This window comes from Dermochelys coriacea, chromosome 18 (genome assembly GCF_009764565.3).
Source record: "Dermochelys coriacea isolate rDerCor1 chromosome 18, rDerCor1.pri.v4, whole genome shotgun sequence".
NCBI classification, from domain to species: Eukaryota; Metazoa; Chordata; order Testudines; family Dermochelyidae; genus Dermochelys; species Dermochelys coriacea.
In genome coordinates this window covers 23,623,135-23,641,818 of record NC_050085.1, presented here as the reverse complement: position 1 = coordinate 23,641,818, position 18,684 = coordinate 23,623,135, and the positions used below count along the sequence as shown (strand labels likewise).

At 42.2% G+C, this 18,684-nt stretch overlaps 1 protein-coding gene across 7 annotated transcripts in view; it reads right to left on the bottom strand.

Annotated features, from left to right (window-relative positions):
• The window catches only part of SLC45A1 (solute carrier family 45 member 1), a 78,014-nt gene that overhangs the window by 17,756 nt on the left and 41,574 nt on the right, over nt 1–18,684 (bottom strand). For 3 of the 7 annotated variants that reach the window (XR_006276348.1, XM_038377154.2, XM_043499982.1), the window contains exons 1-5: nt 14,503–14,681; nt 7,985–8,392; nt 6,562–6,654; nt 2,170–2,394; nt 160–899 (exon numbers count right to left, since the gene is read on the bottom strand). Coding sequence is in view for 6 of the 7 variants with exons in the window: in XM_038377154.2 (XP_038233082.1) it covers nt 160–899; nt 2,170–2,394; nt 6,562–6,654; nt 7,985–8,381 (1,455 nt within the window). In the remaining variant the exon portion in view is untranslated. Of the gene's footprint in view, nt 1–159; nt 900–2,169; nt 2,395–6,561; nt 6,655–7,984; nt 8,393–14,502; nt 14,682–18,684 lie in introns of those variants that run through there. The other 4 variants (XM_043499980.1, XM_043499981.1, XM_038377152.1 and 1 more) reach the window with 3 other exon arrangements.

Sequence of the window (18,684 nt, the reverse complement as noted above, 5' to 3'; positions counted from 1 at the left end):
ATCACAAGTGTGTATAGACAAACAAAAAAAGTCAGTCATTATGATAAAAGTAGATATTCAAGTATTTTAAAATAAAAGGTAAAACTATCTAAAGAGACTAAATGAAAGTTCAGATTACATGGTCATGACATTGTTTCTGGAGATATTTTCTCCCCTTACCTGTTGGCTGAAGGTTACGTTTCTTCTCCTGCTACTTTCTGGACAATATCCTGTTACAACATCTGGAATGGCCAAGGTCTGAGGCCTTTTCAGAATCCCTATTGATCGTGGCTTTATTGCATCCAGTGAACCCACCCTTAGTGCATCTCCACCTGGCCCTGGATTTACAGAATTCTCCCCTTGGTCCAGGATTCCATTTTCTTGACAGTAAAAGTCCTCTGGCACCCTGGGAAAGCTGACACTGATTGCCTGTCTGGGCAAGCTAGCTGGGATTGCTAAATAGCCATCATACCCTCCTGTGAAGCAGTCTATGAGCACGCTGTCAATATTTGAGGTCCCAAATGATGATGCAAATTCATTAATTCCTGTCAAGGAGTTGTCTCTGCTGTTAAAACTGCCATATTTAGGTGTGAGTGGACTGAGAGGGGAAATTGGACTTGTAAAACTTGCATATAAATCATGTGAGTTACGAGAACTGAGGTTTTCATTTACACCTTCCTCAAACAAAAGAGGTGGAGAAGGAGGAAGAGGAAGACTTGGACTCTTCATCACTTTTTTCTTCTTGCTGAAAGACTGCAGTGGTCTTTCTGGAATGCTAATTAGAGTCAAGACAGTAGTGATAGTCAATATTATTGCTGTGAAGACATAGATGACACGGAGCTGCCCTCCCACAGCTCTTCCAAAACTGTTTTTATCCCAATTTATTCCTCCAACAACATAACCAAAGCCACCTCCAAGACCTGTTGGGGAAAATAGATTAAGATTACCTTCCCCAGCCAATTCCTAAAGAAAAAAGGCAATGAAGCACAGCACCATTTGAATCATGAATTCTGAGCTAGATTCTCAATTCCTAGCTAATCACTTTAAGGATTTATATCTCTTAATTACAATACAATAGCCTGCACCAAAAACACATTAATGATGAGATAGAGAGGGGAAGGGGGTTGAATCTGCACAAGTAACTGATGTAAAGAATCTGAAGCCAGCTCTACTCCCACATTTGCCAGCTCATTTTAGGACAAGTCACTTAATCTTTGTATGTGTCAGAGTTCCCACCTGCAAAATGACAATAGTGATGCTTACCTGCCTCATGGCATAGCTCTAGGATTAAAGTGCATTTCTCCTCTGAAAAGTGAAGTTAAAATTGATCCTTCATACTCAATAGGAAACTCTTCTCTGTGTGTATTCAGAGTCAGATTAGCTCAATTTACTGAATAATGGGCTGGCTACACATTTGAAGTGGCAACACTGTTTAAAACAAACACTATATAAAATGACAGGTTTCAGAGTAGCAGCCGTGTTAGTCTGTATTCGCAAAAAGAAAAGGAGTACTTGTGGCACCTTAGAGACTAACAAATTTATTTGAGCATAAGCTTTTGTGAGCTATATAAAATATATACATTATACACCATTCATGTGGTGACAGCCTTAGGCGAATGTCCTTTCTTTCATTACACACACAGAGCAATGCAGAAGCAATGCAGTATAAATCTGGTGAAAGAGGAAAATTAAACTGCAGAGTTTGATAGCTAACAATGAAAATAAAGATCAGCAGTTTTAGGGCACCCAGCAGGATTTGCCTCCTACAATAAAGCCAATACAAATGGTATTTTCTCCTGAATACAGTATGCTCATCTCCTCTCTGTAAATATTATTGCTACCACATCTGTTTGAGAGGGGTCTCATGAAGAGCTGTCAAGAATTTGGTTTATTTCTATTTTTACATTTGTTAAACTCTTTGACGATAAAACCCAAACTGATAAAGGGCAAAATATCACAAACTTACTATAATTTATACACTGTTTATTTTTTAAATTACTGAAGTTACCTATTGAGTTATACTTATAGTAGAGAAAAAGAGACAGTTCCCCAACCCAAAGCTGTATATATCATTATAGTTCAAAGACCTATGGTATATACACACATTTGTGCCATGCTATTCTATATTGGAACTTGTCTGCTTATAGCTAAATGGCTATATACCATGCAAGAGTAAATAAAAGTGCATACCTGCTAACAAAGCATGGATGTTAAGCCCCCTGTCTTGATCCACTGGGCTACAAACATCCATCATATAGGCATGACTGGGATTGTCTGCTGAATCTGCACTAAAGTCCATTAGGACAACCCCACAGATTGTGAGAATGATCCCCCACTTATGGTTATTCACGGTGTCAGCCAACGCGCTGCCAATGTCCCTTCCATTCAGCATAAGTGAGAGTCCCAATAATGCTCCTAGGAACAAGGAATCAAATTAGATCAACCGGGAGGAAAAAATTATGAAGGCCCATCCTTCCTTGCTCTCCAATTGTTATTCTACACCAAACTCAATACAGCAGGTAGCATCATTCACAGTCAGATCACCACAAACTGCGGGTTCTGTGTGGTTTATGGAAAGATTTTGGATCTCTGTTCCCAACAATGTCCAAACTAACTGAATTATTTGCTCTTCTTAGATCCAATCTCAAAATTTAATGAGCACTTTCCATAGTTTGTTTGTTTGTAGCATTTCCTTTCTGCTGACAGCCCTTCGCATAGGACTAGATCTCTCCAGATCTTTGAGCAGACAGAACGCTTCCATACATACATCTCTAGTTGCCCACGCAGGAGGCAGTGGGAGAGTGCCATCTGAGGCTAATGTCAATAATAGAAGCTAGGGGTATAGTTCCTAGCTAATATCCATATGCTCACACTAGCTCTCATCAAGCTATTGCAATTATAAATCAATCATAGAATCATAGAATCATAGAATATCAGGGTTGGAAGGGACCCCAGAAGGTCATCTAGTCCAACCCCCTGCTCAAAGCAGGACCAAGTCCCAGTTAAATCATCCTAGCCAGGGCTTTGTCAAGCCTGACCTTAAAAACCTCTAAGGAAGGAGATTCTACCACCTCCCTAGGTAACGCATTCCAGTGTTTCACCACCCTCTTAGTGAAAAAGTTTTTCCTAATATCCAATCTAAACCTCCCCCATTGCAACTTGAGACCATTACTCCTCGTTCTGTCATCTGCTACCATTGAGAACAGTCTAGAGCCATCCTCTTTGAAACCCCCTTTCAGGTAGTTGAAAGCAGCTATCAAATCCCCCCTCATTCTTCTCTTCTGCAGACTAAACAATCCCAGCTCCCTCAGCCTCTCCTCATAAGTCATGTGCTCTAGACCCCTAATCATTTTTGTTGCCCTTCGCTGTACTCTTTCCAATTTATCCACATCCTTCTTGTAGTGTGGGGCCCAAAACTGGACACAATACTCCAGATGAGGCCTCACCAGTGTCGAATAGAGGGGAACGATCACGTCCCTCGATCTGCTCGCTATGCCCCTACTTATACATCCCAAAATGCCATTGGCCTTCTTGGCAACAAGAGCACACTGCTGACTCATATCCAGCTTCTTGTCCACTGTCACCCCTAGGTCCTTTTCCGCAGAACTGCTGCCGAGCCATTCGGTCCCTAGTCTGTAGCGGTGCATTGGATTCTTCCATCCTAAGTGCAGGACCCTGCACTTATCCTTATTGAACCTCATTAGATTTCTTTTGGCCCAATCTTCCAATTTGTCTAGGTCCTTCTGTATCCTATCCCTCCCCTCCAGCGTATCTACCACTCCTCCCAGTTTAGTATCATCCGCAAATTTGCTGAGAGTGCAATCCACACCATCCTCCAGATCATTTATGAAGATATTGAACAAAACGGGCCCCAGGACCGACCCCTGGGGCACTCCACTTGACACCGGCTGCCAACTAGACATGGAGCCATTGATCACTACCTGTTGAGCCCGACAATCTAGCCAGCTTTCTACCCACCTTATAGTGCATTCATCCAGCCCATACTTCCTTAACTTGCTGACAAGAATGCTGTGGGAGACCGTGTCAAAAGCTTTGCTAAAGTCAAGAAACAATACATCCACTGCTTTCCCTTCATCCACAGAACCAGTAATCTCATCATAAAAGGCGATTAGATTAGTCAGGCATGACCTTCCCTTGGTGAATCCATGCTGACTGTTCCTGATCACTTTCCTCTCCTCTAAGTGCTTCAGGATTGATTCTTTGAGGACCTGCTCCATGATTTTTCCAGGGACTGAGGTGAGGCTGACCAGCCTGTAGTTCCCAGGATCCTCCTTCTTCCCTTTTTTAAAGATGGGCACTACATTAGCCTTTTTCCAGTCATCCGGGACTTCCCCCGTTCGCCACGAGTTTTCAAAGATAATGGCCAAGGGCTCTGCAATCACAGCCGCCAATTCCCTCAGCACTCTCGGATGCAATTCGTCCGGCCCCATGGACTTGTGCACGTCCAGCTTTTCTAAATAGTCCCTAACCACCTCTATCTCTACAGAGGGCTGGCCATCTCTTCCCCATTTTGTGATGCCCAGCACAGCAGTCTGGGAGCTGACCTTGTTAGTGAAAACAGAGGCAAAAAAAGCATTGAGTACATTAGCTTTTTCCACATCCTCTGTCACTAGCTTGCCTCCCTCATTCAGTAAGGGGCCCACACTTTCCTTGGCTTTCTTCTTGTTGCCAACATACCTGAAGAAACCCTTCTTGTTACTCTTGACATCTCTTGCTAGCTGCAGCTCCAGGTGCGATTTGGCCCTCCTGATATCTTTCCTACATGCCCGAGCAATATTTTTATACTCTTCCCTGGTCATATGTCCAACCTTCCACTTCTTGTAAGCTTCTTTTTTATGTTTAAGATCCGCTAGGATTTCACCATTAAGCCAAGCTGGTCGCCTGCCATATTTACTATTCTTTCGACTCATCGGGATGGTTTGTCCCTGTAACCTCAACAGGGATTCCTTGAAATACAGCCAGCTCTCCTGGACTCCCTTCCCTTTCATGTTAGTCCCCCAGGGGATCCTGGCCATCTGTTCCCTGAGGGAGTCAAAGTCTGCTTTCCTGAAGTCCAGGGTCCGTATCCTGCTGCTTACCTTTCTTCCCTGCGTCAGGATCCTGAACTCAACCAACTCATGGTCACTGCCTCCCAGATTCCCATCCACTTTTGCTTCCCCCACTAATTCTACCCGGTTTGTGAGCAGCAGGTCAAGAAAAGCGCTCCCCCTAGTTGGCTCCCCTAGCACTTGCACCAGGAAATTGTCCCCTACGCTTTCCAAAAACTTCCTGGATTGTCTATGCACCGCTGTATTGCTCTCCCAGTAGATATCAGGAAAATTAAAGTCACCCATGAGAATCAGGGCATGCGATCTAGTAGCTTCCGTGAGTTGCCGGAAGAAAGCCTCATCCACCTCATCCCCCTGGTCCGGTGGTCTATAGCAGACTCCCACTATAGTACTATAGTACTATAGCATCATAATGTAACCACAATAGCACAGGCAGTGACAGCATGGCTTAGTTGAACTGAGTACATACCCACCAACTTCCCACAGGTTTGTACTTAGTACAGCTAAGCCATGCCTCTGATGCTGTTGCCCATGCTACCATGGCTACACTACAATTTAGACTTGTGTTAGCTCAATGAGAACTGGTGCGAGTATGCAAACATGAGTTGGGAATCACACACAGCTCAAAGTTTAGATGTAGCACTGTTCCACCCTCCTGGAACCCTATAGATGCCCCTCTATGGGAGTGCCACACAGAAGGAGTTTCATGGTAGAGTGTGGGGAATAGTAGGAGACTGTCCACAGTCAGCAGTACCATCCACTGCAAATGCTGCAGATACAGGAGGGAATGCTGTTTGAAGCACTAACTGCCTTTGCTTCCCCTTCCTGCCTGCTACTGCACAACAGTAAGGAGACCCAGCCAGAGGCAAACTAGAAGGCTCCTGCCTCTCTGGATCTGTCAGCTCCAGCAAACTCTAGAGAGCCCCATAACTCTCCTCTGGAGCAGGGAACCTCTCTGGCCCCTTCATGTGGGAGCTTTCACTCTGGGAAAGGCCATATGGGCAATAGTCTATGTATTTCTCTGACCAATTATAAATCCCTTCTGCTTTAGAGGAACCAATCCCATTTGCTGACCTCAGCTTTTTAAGTTTAAAATTCAACCCGAACAGCATTGCACACACCTCATTTTCAAACACTAACCAACTAAAGCTCACAGCATCTCTCTTATGCAGAAAAGGAAACTGGTGTAGCAAAGGCCAGAGATTCTACCAGAGCCACATGGCAAGTGTCAGGGCTGGAATTAGAAGTCAAGATCTTGAAGCCCAGTCCAATGCTTTGTTCACCAGCTGTGGCACTCACAGCCCTGCACAGCTGAGGGGAAGGGGAATGGGGCTTTTCAGGTCAGAGCACTGCACCAGTGAGGGTTGGGGAGAAGAGGGGGCCTGTCACCGAGAACACTGCCCGGGGGGGAGGGGGTTGGAGGGAGGTGGAAGGGAAGGAGAGGTTTTTCACTGTCTGTTTAACATTTTTTGAGATTTAAAGTTATTTTTCTTTTATATTTAAAAAAACACACCTATTGCCAGGACCAGAATGAAGGGTCGCCTCCTGCCAAATCTTGATGTGCATCTGTCACTCCAGGCCCCCAGAAAAGGCTGCAGCAGGAATCCTGAAACAAAAATGACTCACAAGTAAGGGACATTTCTGTTACCATCCTATTTCACCAAGACTTCATCATGGGAAGTTTAGAAGGCAGGAAATGCATCATTAAGGCAGAATGTGACCTTCTTGATCAACAGCAGTCATCTATGCCTAGATTTTAAACGGTATTAGGCATTGCTGTGCTTGGTGTTGCTATGTCTAATTGATTTAGAAACCTAAATCTTATTTTCAAAAGGGACATAGGCATTTGAAATTTTGGCTCCTAAGTGCCTACACAACTTTGAAAATGAGATTTAGGCTCCTTATCAGTTAAGTGTTGCAATGCTGAGTGCAGCAAGACCTAAATACCTTTAAAAATCTGGGCCTTAGGCTTTTGCACTATTTACTTCTTTGAATTTCCTGGAGTGGAAGCTGGGAACTATAGTACATTATGTAATGTTCAGCTGGTACAAGCCTGACCCAATGCAATCCAATACACTTCAAAATAACAGTGGAGTTTGACAAAAAATGTAAAATGAATGGGTAATTATTTTATCCTGTAATGTGCTCTGTTCTGTATGAACAACTTTGCTGCCTTAAACCGGAACTTCCTTATGAGATTAGCCTGGGCTGTAGCAGTAAATCAATGTGTAAATCAGAATGCTGCCTGGATTATACTGGGCCAGGTAGGGATTCAGTGATTGAGGAAAGGAATTATTTCTTTTCTTCTTCTGAAATCAGTTTTAAAAGTACAAAGAGACAGAAGGATGTTACCCAAGTTGTGGAATACACCTTCTGCTGCTCTTCCTGTATAGAAGGATACACCTTCCACCCCATGTCTGTGCAGAGGAATATGCCACAACCCCAACAGAAAGCAAAACTCTAGACTGAGAAGTAGATTTACTCCATCCCTGGGATGCCTTGTTTAACTCAAAGCTATCGCCCATCTTTCCACCCAGCTTGCTGATAGGCCCAGAGAGGTTTAGTCTCCATATTCTCCCCCTCTTTCTGTTGGGTCAATAGACGTTAGTTCTTTGACTTTCTTTAAATTAATATTTTAAATATACAAATAGAGTAGCCAAAATTCTGGAAGTATGTTGGTCGCAAATAAAAAATAGACTCAGAAATCAGTAATGAGAAATCCCTCTTTGGTCACATCTCGCCCTCCTCAGCCAGGGCCAGTGAGGTCTATTCTCCATTTTATTCTCTAAAATTATGGGTAGTGGTTCCAACTTCCACATCACATATGTGAAACCTGTAAAGTAAATTAAATAGCAAAGAAAAGAAAGAACTCAGTGTCAAATTAATCCCTTGTGAAGTGGAAAAGCTGGAGAGTAAAATTAGCGTAAAAAAGTTACCTAGTACTGGGCTGATAAACCACACCATTCCATACAACTGATCCGGCAGCCCCATCTGAAGCAACACAGGAGTCACATAGGCTGTTTCCATGGCATAGCTGAACTCAATCCCAAAGAGAATACATCCATTAAACAGCAGTTCTAGGAAAGATCTCTGAGGGTGGAGATCCCCAAAGTCAATCAGATCAATAGGGCACGGTGTATTTGGGGGTGGTGGAGGGGAAGGGCGGATGTGTTTTCTCCTCTTTGGGTGTCTTTTAAAGTTGTTGGCACGATGACTGATGTGGCGAGTGACAGATCCGGAAAAGCCTGAGATCTGGGACCTCCAGAATTCCTGACAAGACAGACTGGGGAAAAGCACATCACTGGGAGGGGTTGCTGCAGCTGAAGGGATCATTTTGAATATTCCTGGGAGGAAAAAAGCTGAGATTCAGTATTGGTATGAAAGAGAAATGTCACCTGATTTTAGCTGCTGAAGTTGTAGCCCATTTCTGGTCATGGAACATATTGAATGCCTCAGCCTTTCATAGAACATAAGATTTTAATGTAGAAAATGAATGCTGGTCAATTCAAGAACTTATTGTGCTAATAACCTAGTAGGGGACACACTGGCCCCTAGAGGCCTTTTCCCTCATAATGCCCTTGCAGGTCACTACAGTTCATGGATGACGTGGAACCAATATTTTGAGAGGGAAGGAAGCTAGAGTGCCAGTGATGAAAGACAAGTCCCCAGTCTGATCAGGTGCAGTAGAGCTATTTGCTGTGGTTATCATGAAAGCTAAGAGGTTGTTCATTCTTCCTTAGATCTCTCTCTCTCTCTCTCTCTCACACACACACACAGAGTTTGAAAGGCCTTTTTATTTTAAACTAAGAAAAACAAAAAGACAGGACAAAAGTAACATTCATCAGAGTCCAGCATCTCTTTTGCCTCACAAACTGATAGCGATATACAGCTTCAGTACAGAGAAAATAAAATCATAGCAGAAACATAGATAGTCCTGTCTCAAAAATAAACTTACATTAATAAACTGGTCTATGTGATGATTATGACAGAATGCACCTGTTTGACATCTCCTCTTCCAGTGCCTCAATTGCATTTTGAGATTCACCTTCTACAACATTTTAATTTACTTCTTTCACGCAGGAAAGCCCAACATCTTTTTGTATCCTTCATATCGTAATTGGAAATCAGCTTCAGTTTCAGCACCTTTTCTTCTTTTTGAACCTTTACCTTATTTCTTCATTCTCCTCCTTTGTATGTCACTGGTTCCAGTACTTTTTTGACAACAGGAAGGTTCTTGGATTCTTTGTTGTTTTTCCATCTAGTTTTGTGTGTGCTAAATCTTGTCTAAGTGTAATACATAACTGACTTCAGAAACAACCTCTGGTGGAGGTGTCTGAGTGGTATACTCTGGTGCAGACCTATGGGAGGACAGAATATTTGCAATACATTGAGTTGTATTTGCAATACAATGTTCTACCCTCCTTTTCCTTAATGCCCTTTTAGATATCTGTATATGTTCCTTGTTAGCTTATTTGATGCGAGGTGAAAAGTATGAGTGCTGATTCTTTCCTAAGGAATTTCAAAGATGCCTTAGAGATTGATCAAAGATTGCTGTGGCACCTTAGAGACTAACAAATTTATTTGAGCATAAGCTTTCGTGAACTCACGAAAGCTTATGCTCAAATAAATTTGTTAGTCTCTAAGGTGCCACAAGTCCTCCTTTTCTTTTTGCGAATACAGACTAACACGGCTGCTACTCTGAACCTGATCAAAGATTGTTATTGATACGGTTTCTTCAGTCAGCAAACTTTCGGCAAGGCCTTGGGAGCCTTAATAGCAGAAGAGTTTGTCTTACTGATATTCCAGATAGCTGGAAGTAGGACATAAGTACATTTGCTTATTTTCTCACACATTCACTGCTTAGAGGCAGAACTCTGCTCTGTTCAGTGTGTATAAAGGGAGCAGAGACTGTCTGCAAGTCCCTTGCTGCAGATTCTCTTGGCCACAGGAGTCCCCAGCAGGTGCAGAACCAATAGATCCAGCTCTTAGACTCTCCTCGCTGCAGCCTTTGGTGCAGGGTATGTGTTTAGAAGTAGGGAGCAGAGTTGGAAGGAGCATAATGTGGTTTATCAATCCCTGACTAGAAAATGGTCCATTGGGGATTATAGCTAACTAGTACAAGTTAGAGAACCCAGATTGTTCTAACCTGTATCTGAAGCCAGGCAAAGAATCAGGGAACTGTAACTGGCTCTCTGACACTCCCCTCTTTAACTCCGTGCTTTGTTGAGCCCATCAGAGAATTTGGCCCTTAGTCTTTGCCAGTGTTTAGTTGCCTCTTTGACATGGGGCTGTTTCTGGCATGTTTTGATGGCTCCTACATAACTCATTAACTAATTTCACTGTCTATGTCCTAGACTAAGCAGGCTACCAAAAATAACTTCTTGCCAAACTTTTCTTTTTCACTCTGCCTTAGCGATGTTACTGTAAGTCAACAGCATCCTTGCATGTCATCTTTCTGGGATCACTATCTACACATCCCATAAACAAACAAACAACTTTCTATGTATAACACAATTTTACTAGAGAATAATGACAAAGCGTTATCTACTATGTGGTTTGAACATCTGCAAAAAACATAATATAGCAAACCAGGGTCTTTGAGCATCCATGGCTCTTTGGTTTTAATGGTAAGGTGCCATCTGAAAGGGAAATCTGTGCACTAATTTTAATGCTAATGATGTCTTTGTTTTCAAAACTTTTGGAGTAACGTATCATTAACATTGCCCTCTGAAGACGCATAACTGAGCTATTACTGATATGTAGCTAAGCCCACAACCTATGTTTGCATTCTGGCTGCTGCCTGCGGAATGCCTACATTTGGATATGTTTCAGAGTAGCAGCCGTGTTAGTCTGTATTCTCAAAAAGAAAAGGAGTACTTGTGGCACCTTAGAGACTAACAAATTTATTAGAGCATAAGAAGTGAGCTGTAGCTCACGAAAGCTTATGCTCTAATAAATTTGTTAGTCTCTAAGGTGCCACAAGTACTCCTTTACATTTGGATATGGATCTTATCACCAGTGAAAAAGGTGAATTATGTCTTAATTAAATCTGATTCTGTGCAAAATGCTGCGTAATGCTGCTTTTTCTATTTGTAATTTCTTAGCTTTTGATGACATTATAGAAATAAATGTTATGGGTACTTCTTGCCCATCTTTGCTTATAGGAGAAATTACTGCTTCCACCCTGACTGCCCAGGCATAACATGTTAACATTACGGATTAAAAAACACCCAATGCATTGGAATTATTTAGGTGTGCTTTTGCCCCCTCATCACCCATACTATTTTTTTTAACCAATACACAAAGTGAGCTAGTTAATGTTGATAAATTTGGAAGGGCAAGATAAATTAATTCAGAAGTGAGTTTAAGTGGCTCCAAATGTATTTAATATGTTGTAGCTCACATTTTATGCCAGTCCCATCAATGAAGGAAAGAGGTTAGGCCCAGAGGACCTGTGTGCTGCATGACTGCTGGTATGGATGGTGACGAGGGGGAGGAGGGAGAACAGGAGATGCCTCAGTTTCTGGATATAGTTGCTAAGCACACAGTGCCCCTTGTGCTGCTGCCATTGTCCCTGGTTGTGTGGGGGAAGGGGTAAAAATAGAAGTTGGTGGGCCCACTTTTCCCCTGGCGCCATCTGATGCTCCCACTGCTGCAGCCCTGCCCATCAGAAACTTACTTCCCTTTTTTGGAAGAGTCCATATACCATGGAATATTGAGCTATGGGAGCTGCACACCGTACAGTAATTAAACTATTTCATTTACATTAAAAGAGCACCTTCACAATGTTTAAATAAAAACAGCAGAGGAGAACAAGTCATGTGAATGGGGGGAAGTGGTAGACATGGTACATCTTGACTTTGGTAAAGCTTTTGATATTGTCTCACATGACCCCCCTCATAAACAAACTAGGGAAATGCAACCTAGGTGGAACTACTACAAGGTGGGTGCATAACTGGTTGGAAAACCATTCCCAGAGAGTAGTTATCTGTGGTTCACAGTCATGCTGGAAGGGCATAACGAGTGTGGGGTCCCGTAGGGATCAGTTCTGGGTCTGGTTCTCTTCAATATATTCATCAATGATTTAGATAATGGCATACGGAGTACACTTATGAAGTTTGCGGACGATACCAAGCTGGGAGAAGTTGCAAGTGCTTTGGAGGATAGGATTAAAATTCAAAATGACCTGGATAACCTGGAGAAATGGTCTGAAGTAAACTGAATGAAATTTAATAAGGACAAAGTACTCCACTTATGAAGGAACAATCAGTTGCACACATACAAAATGGGAAATGGCTGCCCAGGAAGGAGTACTGCAGAAAGGAATCTGGGGGTCATAGTGGACCATAAGCTAAATATGAGTCAACAGTGTAACACTGTTGCAAAAAAAGAAAACATCATTCTGGGATGTTTTAGCAGGAGTGTTGTAAGCAAGACACGAGAAGTAATTCTTCCACTCTATTCTGTGCTTATTAGGACTCAACTGGAGTATTGTGTCCAGTTCTGGATGCCACATTTCAGGAAAGATGTGGACAAATTGGAGAAAGTCCAGAGAAGAGCAACAAAAATTATTAAGGGTCTAGAAAACATGACCTATGAGGGAAAATTGAAAAAATTGGGTTTGTTTTGTCTGGAAAAGAGAAGACTCAGAGGGGATATGATAACAGTTTTCAAGTACATAAAAGGTTGTTACAAGGAGGAGAGACAAAAATTGTTGTTCTTAACCTCTGAGAATAGGACAAGAAGCAATGGGCTTAAATTGCAGCAAGGGAGGTTTAGGTTGGACATTAGGAAAAACTTCCTAACTGTCAGGGTGTTAAGCACTGGAATAAATTGCCTAGGGAGGTTGTGGAATCTCCATCATTGGAGATTTTTAAGAACAGGTTAGACAAACACCTGTCAAGGATGTTCTAGATAATACTTCAGTCCCCTGCACTCATGGCAGGTCTGACTAGATGACCTCTTGAGGTCCCTTCCAGTCCTATGATTCTATGAAGTGATTCCTGTATATAACTCAAAAAATATGTAATGCACTTTGACATCATTTGGAATGAGAGGTTCTGCATAAACAGGAGATATTATTGGACTGAGCAGCTTTCATTTTGAGTATCCTTGACTTATGGGGTTTGGTAGATTGAGTCTAAACACTAATAGTAAGATTGCTTTTCCCTAGAGTTTCATCTCAGCTCCACCTCACAAGGGATAGAACCCATCCTCTTTAGCACAGGGGCCTGTCACTAAATTACGAACTTCCCTAAGGTAGCAAATCAGGTAACATCTCCCTGAGAGTTAAACAGTTTGAGGGATAAACCTCTTACTGTATCTAAAGCAACCAGTATATAACTCTTAGTTACATTTCACTTTTAATTTTTAAGATTTTTTTACTGAATATTTTAGTGTCACAAATGTAGTAAGTGTCTTACATTTTAGAACCATGCCATTGTCCTGTCAACCAGGCTCGTGAATTGTCAGAAGGATGCATGCATGTACATTATATACATAGGCTCTTAGTACCCTCATTTAAACAAAAAGGTTTTTTTTTAAAAAAAAAATATTGGAAAAAGAAACTTCTCTTGGGCCAAGACTTTGAGATTAATTTTCAAAGCACTGAATGTGCAGCTAATATTAATTTCACATGAAAATGTCAGTCTAGAACTCTGTGCAATGGGCTGAAAATTCTCCTATGGTTTTAGTTTCAGCCAAGAATTAAATCTTCTATCTGTGATACAGCAATGGAAATGCAGAGAGACCATCACTCTAGAGGAGGAGAGGAAGGGAAATGAGTCTAACAGCAGATTTGCCCAGACTGCAGGGTTCATTAATTTTTTTGTTCATTGTGTGAAACAAGCTTTGAATTGCAAATATAAAATATTTCCCAGCACCTTGTATAAGATATACAAGGGTTTTTAAGGCTTTCACCAAATGTTCTGAAATACAAGGTTTGTTGATCAAAATGTATTAATGAATAAACAGATTACTAGTAAAATCAAGTCTGTCACCCTTTCTACAGTCAGGAAGGCAATTTAGAGCCCAGGTGACCTATTCACCAACATGAAGCATTTGAATCAGAAAACCACAAATCATATCAGCCCTTGTGAAATTTTCACAGTAATGGCCATCCTCCATTTATACCAAAGTCCATGTCTTTCATTTTTATAAAATGTAAGACAGGATATTCTGTCTTCTGAAGGCTCATTCTCTCTGGACTTCCCACAGCAGGAGAATTATTATCCAAGGAATTGCACAGTGATCTGACCACTAACTGCAGAAAGAGATGCAACTAAGAACAAAAGATATCATCCTTTCCCTCCCATCCTCCTCTAAAATGTCACCCCATATACAGTACTTGTAAAGCTTCCTGTCAAAGGGCCCTGAAGCAAATTCCCAGAGCACTAGGAGAGAATGGATTGGATCCCAGAAAGCATTGTATTTGTTCAGTATGAAATAGTGTTACCTGTAATTACAGATGGAGGAGCATCCTTTTTCAAATGCTTATCTATGCCTGGATTATCCGAGGTACAGGTTCCTAGTCACTGCTGCTGTGGCTGAATCCTCCCTCCCTGTGTAAGGAGTCTGCCTTCTGGCTGGGGAGAATGGTGATGTCATCACTACTCTTGCTCTCCTTTCTCCCCAGCTTGCTGGGGCTCTACAGAAAGCATCAGCTTTTCTCTGTACCTCAGCTATTGTTTCTTAAAGCTGCAGGCTGCAAGAAGAAGCTGTCTGTATTGCATAACAATAGGACAAACTAACAGGAGAAATACCTGTATTCTCTTATTGTTAAATATTTCCAGTCTTCGTAAGAGAATTTTTTTGATCCCACAAAGGGTTTGTAATCAAGTATGACCATTTTTACTAGCAAAAAGAAAAGGAGTACTTGTGGCACCTTAGAGACTAACAAATTTATTAGAGCATAAGCTTTCGTGAGCTACAGCTCACTTCATCGGATGCATTGAAGTGAGCTGTAGCTCACAAAAGCTTATGCTCTAATAAATTTGTTAGTCTCTAAGGTGCCACAAGTACTCCTTTTCTTTTTGCGAATACAGACTAACACGGCTGCTACTCTGAAACCTGTCATTTTTACTAGGAGGCTGCTGGTGTTAGCTGCTGTTTCAATTTAATAGGTTAAGTTATATCAAAGGCTTCTAAAGTAAGAGTTGTATACTTGATAAGAAATCTAAATAAACAAAGTCACTCACTGCATTAATCACATGGCTTTTTAAATGCTACTTTGAAGTTACCTTCTACTTAGATTTACCACTTTGCTGATCAACTGGTTTTAAAATGTCCTAAAAACAAATGACTGGCAATTTTAACTCGCATGCAACAAGATTTTCAGAAGTGCTGTCCTTTTACAGTAATACAGATAAGCTTCCTTTAGAGCCTCTCTGAAAATGTTCAAAACCTAAGATGACCCAGGATGTTTCAGAGGGCACTTGGGTTGTTGTGTTCCTACGCCTACAGAGGTGTAATTGGTTTCAGAATTTGGCAGATATTGCTATATTCACTAGGTGACAATGGACAGAGTTTTCCTACGCTCCTCTGGATTCCCAACACTCACCAGGGACTCATGACAGGCCTGTGGAATAAAACCAGGGTTAAGGGGGAGAAGTATCTGCAAACATCCCAAAAGCATACAACATACCTCAGATGCTGAAGGGACTTCGGTGGGAGGGGCAAAAACCTTTCTTCAATTTTAATATAACTACTTATGATTACTGAAGGAAAAAAGCTGCCCAGGAAGGAATTACCGAAGGAAAGGGGCTAATTTAGCATTCATTCACCACTTAATCCATTTTTTATGGAAATGAAAGAACACTCCAGCAAAAAATGTTTGCCAGCACCAACTCAACTCTGAACCCTGATCTCAATCCTCAGTTGAGGGCACCCAGAATGACAGATTATGGTAAATTAAAATATTATATCTAAGTGTGGGAAGGAGAGAAGGAAGAAAAGGGAAGCTCTAAGAAAAATAAATAGTTGGGCAGAAAAAGATGCAACTATAACTAGGGAGGAATATGAATCCTCAATATTACACAGGCCTCCAGAAAGATACTGTTGACTGTGTATGACCAGTCCTAAGCAACACATACTTTGGAAATCTTTCAAAGTTGGTTCGAAATGTTGTATGGAGGAATTCAAAGATGGCATCAGTTGCAGCTGAGGAAGAGGTGTATGGCTCTTCCAGATATATTGAGAAAACTTCTGAACAACTACGTTAAGCAAAAATTTATTTCACACTCTATGATTGGGCAGGAATTGATCAGAAGGAAAATTAATTACTATAAAACTCTTATCTGTGACACGCAGGCATAGTACACCTTCTGTCTGCAGCTGCTAGAAGCTGCAAAATGAAGTACTTCTATTTAAATTCAGTATGTCTGAAGTAGAACATATATGTCATGGGAGGTCTTGTATACCCAGTGAGATAATCCCTCAGGTAACTTGGGCCATTCCCGGGGAGGGCTTTAAAGAGGAGTGAAACCTTGAATCTGACTATTAAAAGGGGAGCAGAACACCATGTTAATGTGTTTTCAGTGTGTTTCTGAGCAGACAAGCTGCTATGTTCTGAATGAACTTGAGCTGTTTTTAAGGTTGGCACTTTCACTCTTTGACATAAAGAAAAGGAGTACTTGTGGCACCTTAGAGACTAACAAATTTATTAGAGCATAAGCTTTCGTGAGCTACATGATGTGAGCTGTAGCTCACGAAAGCTTATGCTCTAATAAATTTGTTAGTCTCTAAGGTGCCACAAGTACTCCTTTTCTTTTTGCGAATACAGACTAACAGGGCTGCTACTCTGAAACTCTTTGACATAGAGTGTGACAGATATGCAGTGTCCTGCCACTATCTTTGGGAGATCTTACTATATTAGTTTATGTATCATTGTGGGCTAGGGACTGTATATAATTCTGTAGGAGAGGGTGACCACAGTTCCTCCAGGAACTAAGAGCAGTCTGGAGTTGTCCCCACACTTGCCATGAAAGGGTTAAGGCAGCCAGAGGGGCCAATTAGCCTATTACGTGGCAAGGGGAGGAGAGGATTAAGACTGCAAGAGAAGCCTTAATTAAAAGAAGCTCACCTGCGCAGGAACAGGCGGGGCATATAGAAGCCAGGAAACTAGCAACAGACGTGCTGGGAAAAATTGCAATCTCTCTCTGGGAAGGTGAAGCGGAGGCTGTTGAGGTGAGTAGCCTGCAGTTGCTCCCTGGGAGGAGGGAGTGGTGAAGCTGGCAGACCCAGAGAAGCAAGGGCAAGCCAGAAGGTTAGAAAAGGGCTTGGAGAAATCCAGTAAGGTACAGAGTGGAACAGACCTTGGCTACTGTCTAGAGGGTCCCTGAGCTGGAACCGGCGTATAAGTTGGGTCTGGTTCCCCAATCAGTCACTGGGGAAGTGGCACTGGCAGGGCAGTGCATAGGAAGACTACCTGAGCCTGTTTTTGGAGAGGAGATTCTACCCCCAGGGAAACCACAATAGTGACCTGGCTGGAGGGTTGAGTGACAAAGGGGCTGCAGCAACCCCTGGAATGAGAGAATGGCTGGGGACAGAGGTGGAGGGACAACTTGAACTTGTAGGAAGAGGTGTTGACCTGGGGACTTATTCCCCAGAATGGCCAGGAAGAGGCACCCTACCTGCAGTGAGTGGAGAACCCATCACAGGAGTGATTAGAAAAATCCACTCAGGCTGTAACTCCTCCAGAGAAGTACCACCACCTGCAGAGGCTCACATATACTGCTTCAAACAGGATTCCTCAGAGACCAACAAAGAGGACTTTGTTTGTTTGGCCTAGGAACCCAGGCCTTTTTAAATCGCCTGGGTAGGCCACAGGGCAGGGGCTCCTAGGCGCACATGGGGCGGTACCAGCAGGGGCAAAGGCAGCCGGGTGGGCATGTGGAAGCCCTGGCCATGCAGGAAGAGAGTGTGCAGCCAGTAGCTTGCGGGGCACTAGCCAGTGGATGTGCAGCATTGCCATAATGTCAGGCAGACCTCATCCATGTGGGCCAGGGACCCACTGACTGTTTTGCCCTGGGGCCTGGAATTGCTGTCAGTGGGCTTGAAGACTGCCATTTGTTGTTTAATTTACCCAGTGTAGCTTTTAAAAAAATAAAAAATAGAACTTAATCCTTAATTATGAATCCTTAATTTTATCTCTAACATTTTGCAATATGTAAATGTATATTTACAGAGATGGCTGTAATATCACACTGAATCCCTTTGTGCTTGTTATATTACACACACTTAAACTGAAATTTGCCTTTTTGCCAGAGCACATCTCAGTGCCTTGCTTGGCGAACAGTGTGTTTTATCATGAAGATAGTATATTTGGTTTGTGATCATGTTTAATGAAGAGTAATTTTACAGTATTTGGTGAAACAGAATGTCTCCATAATATGGAAATCATTAACAGAGGTAAAATTGTTTGCACACTAGGTGGTGCAACAGTAACACCTAGAAAAAATAATTTTTACAGTGAGCAGTTCAGTGCTGGTGGATTTCAATCAGTCTGCAAATTCATATAGAGCCCTAGGACTATGACTGAGGGTCATATAATCTCTCCAGCACAGATGAGAACAATGAGCCTTTGAGGACTCCTGTTGCAAGAGGTTGCCTGGCATGAAATCTGAGCTTTTTTTTTTTT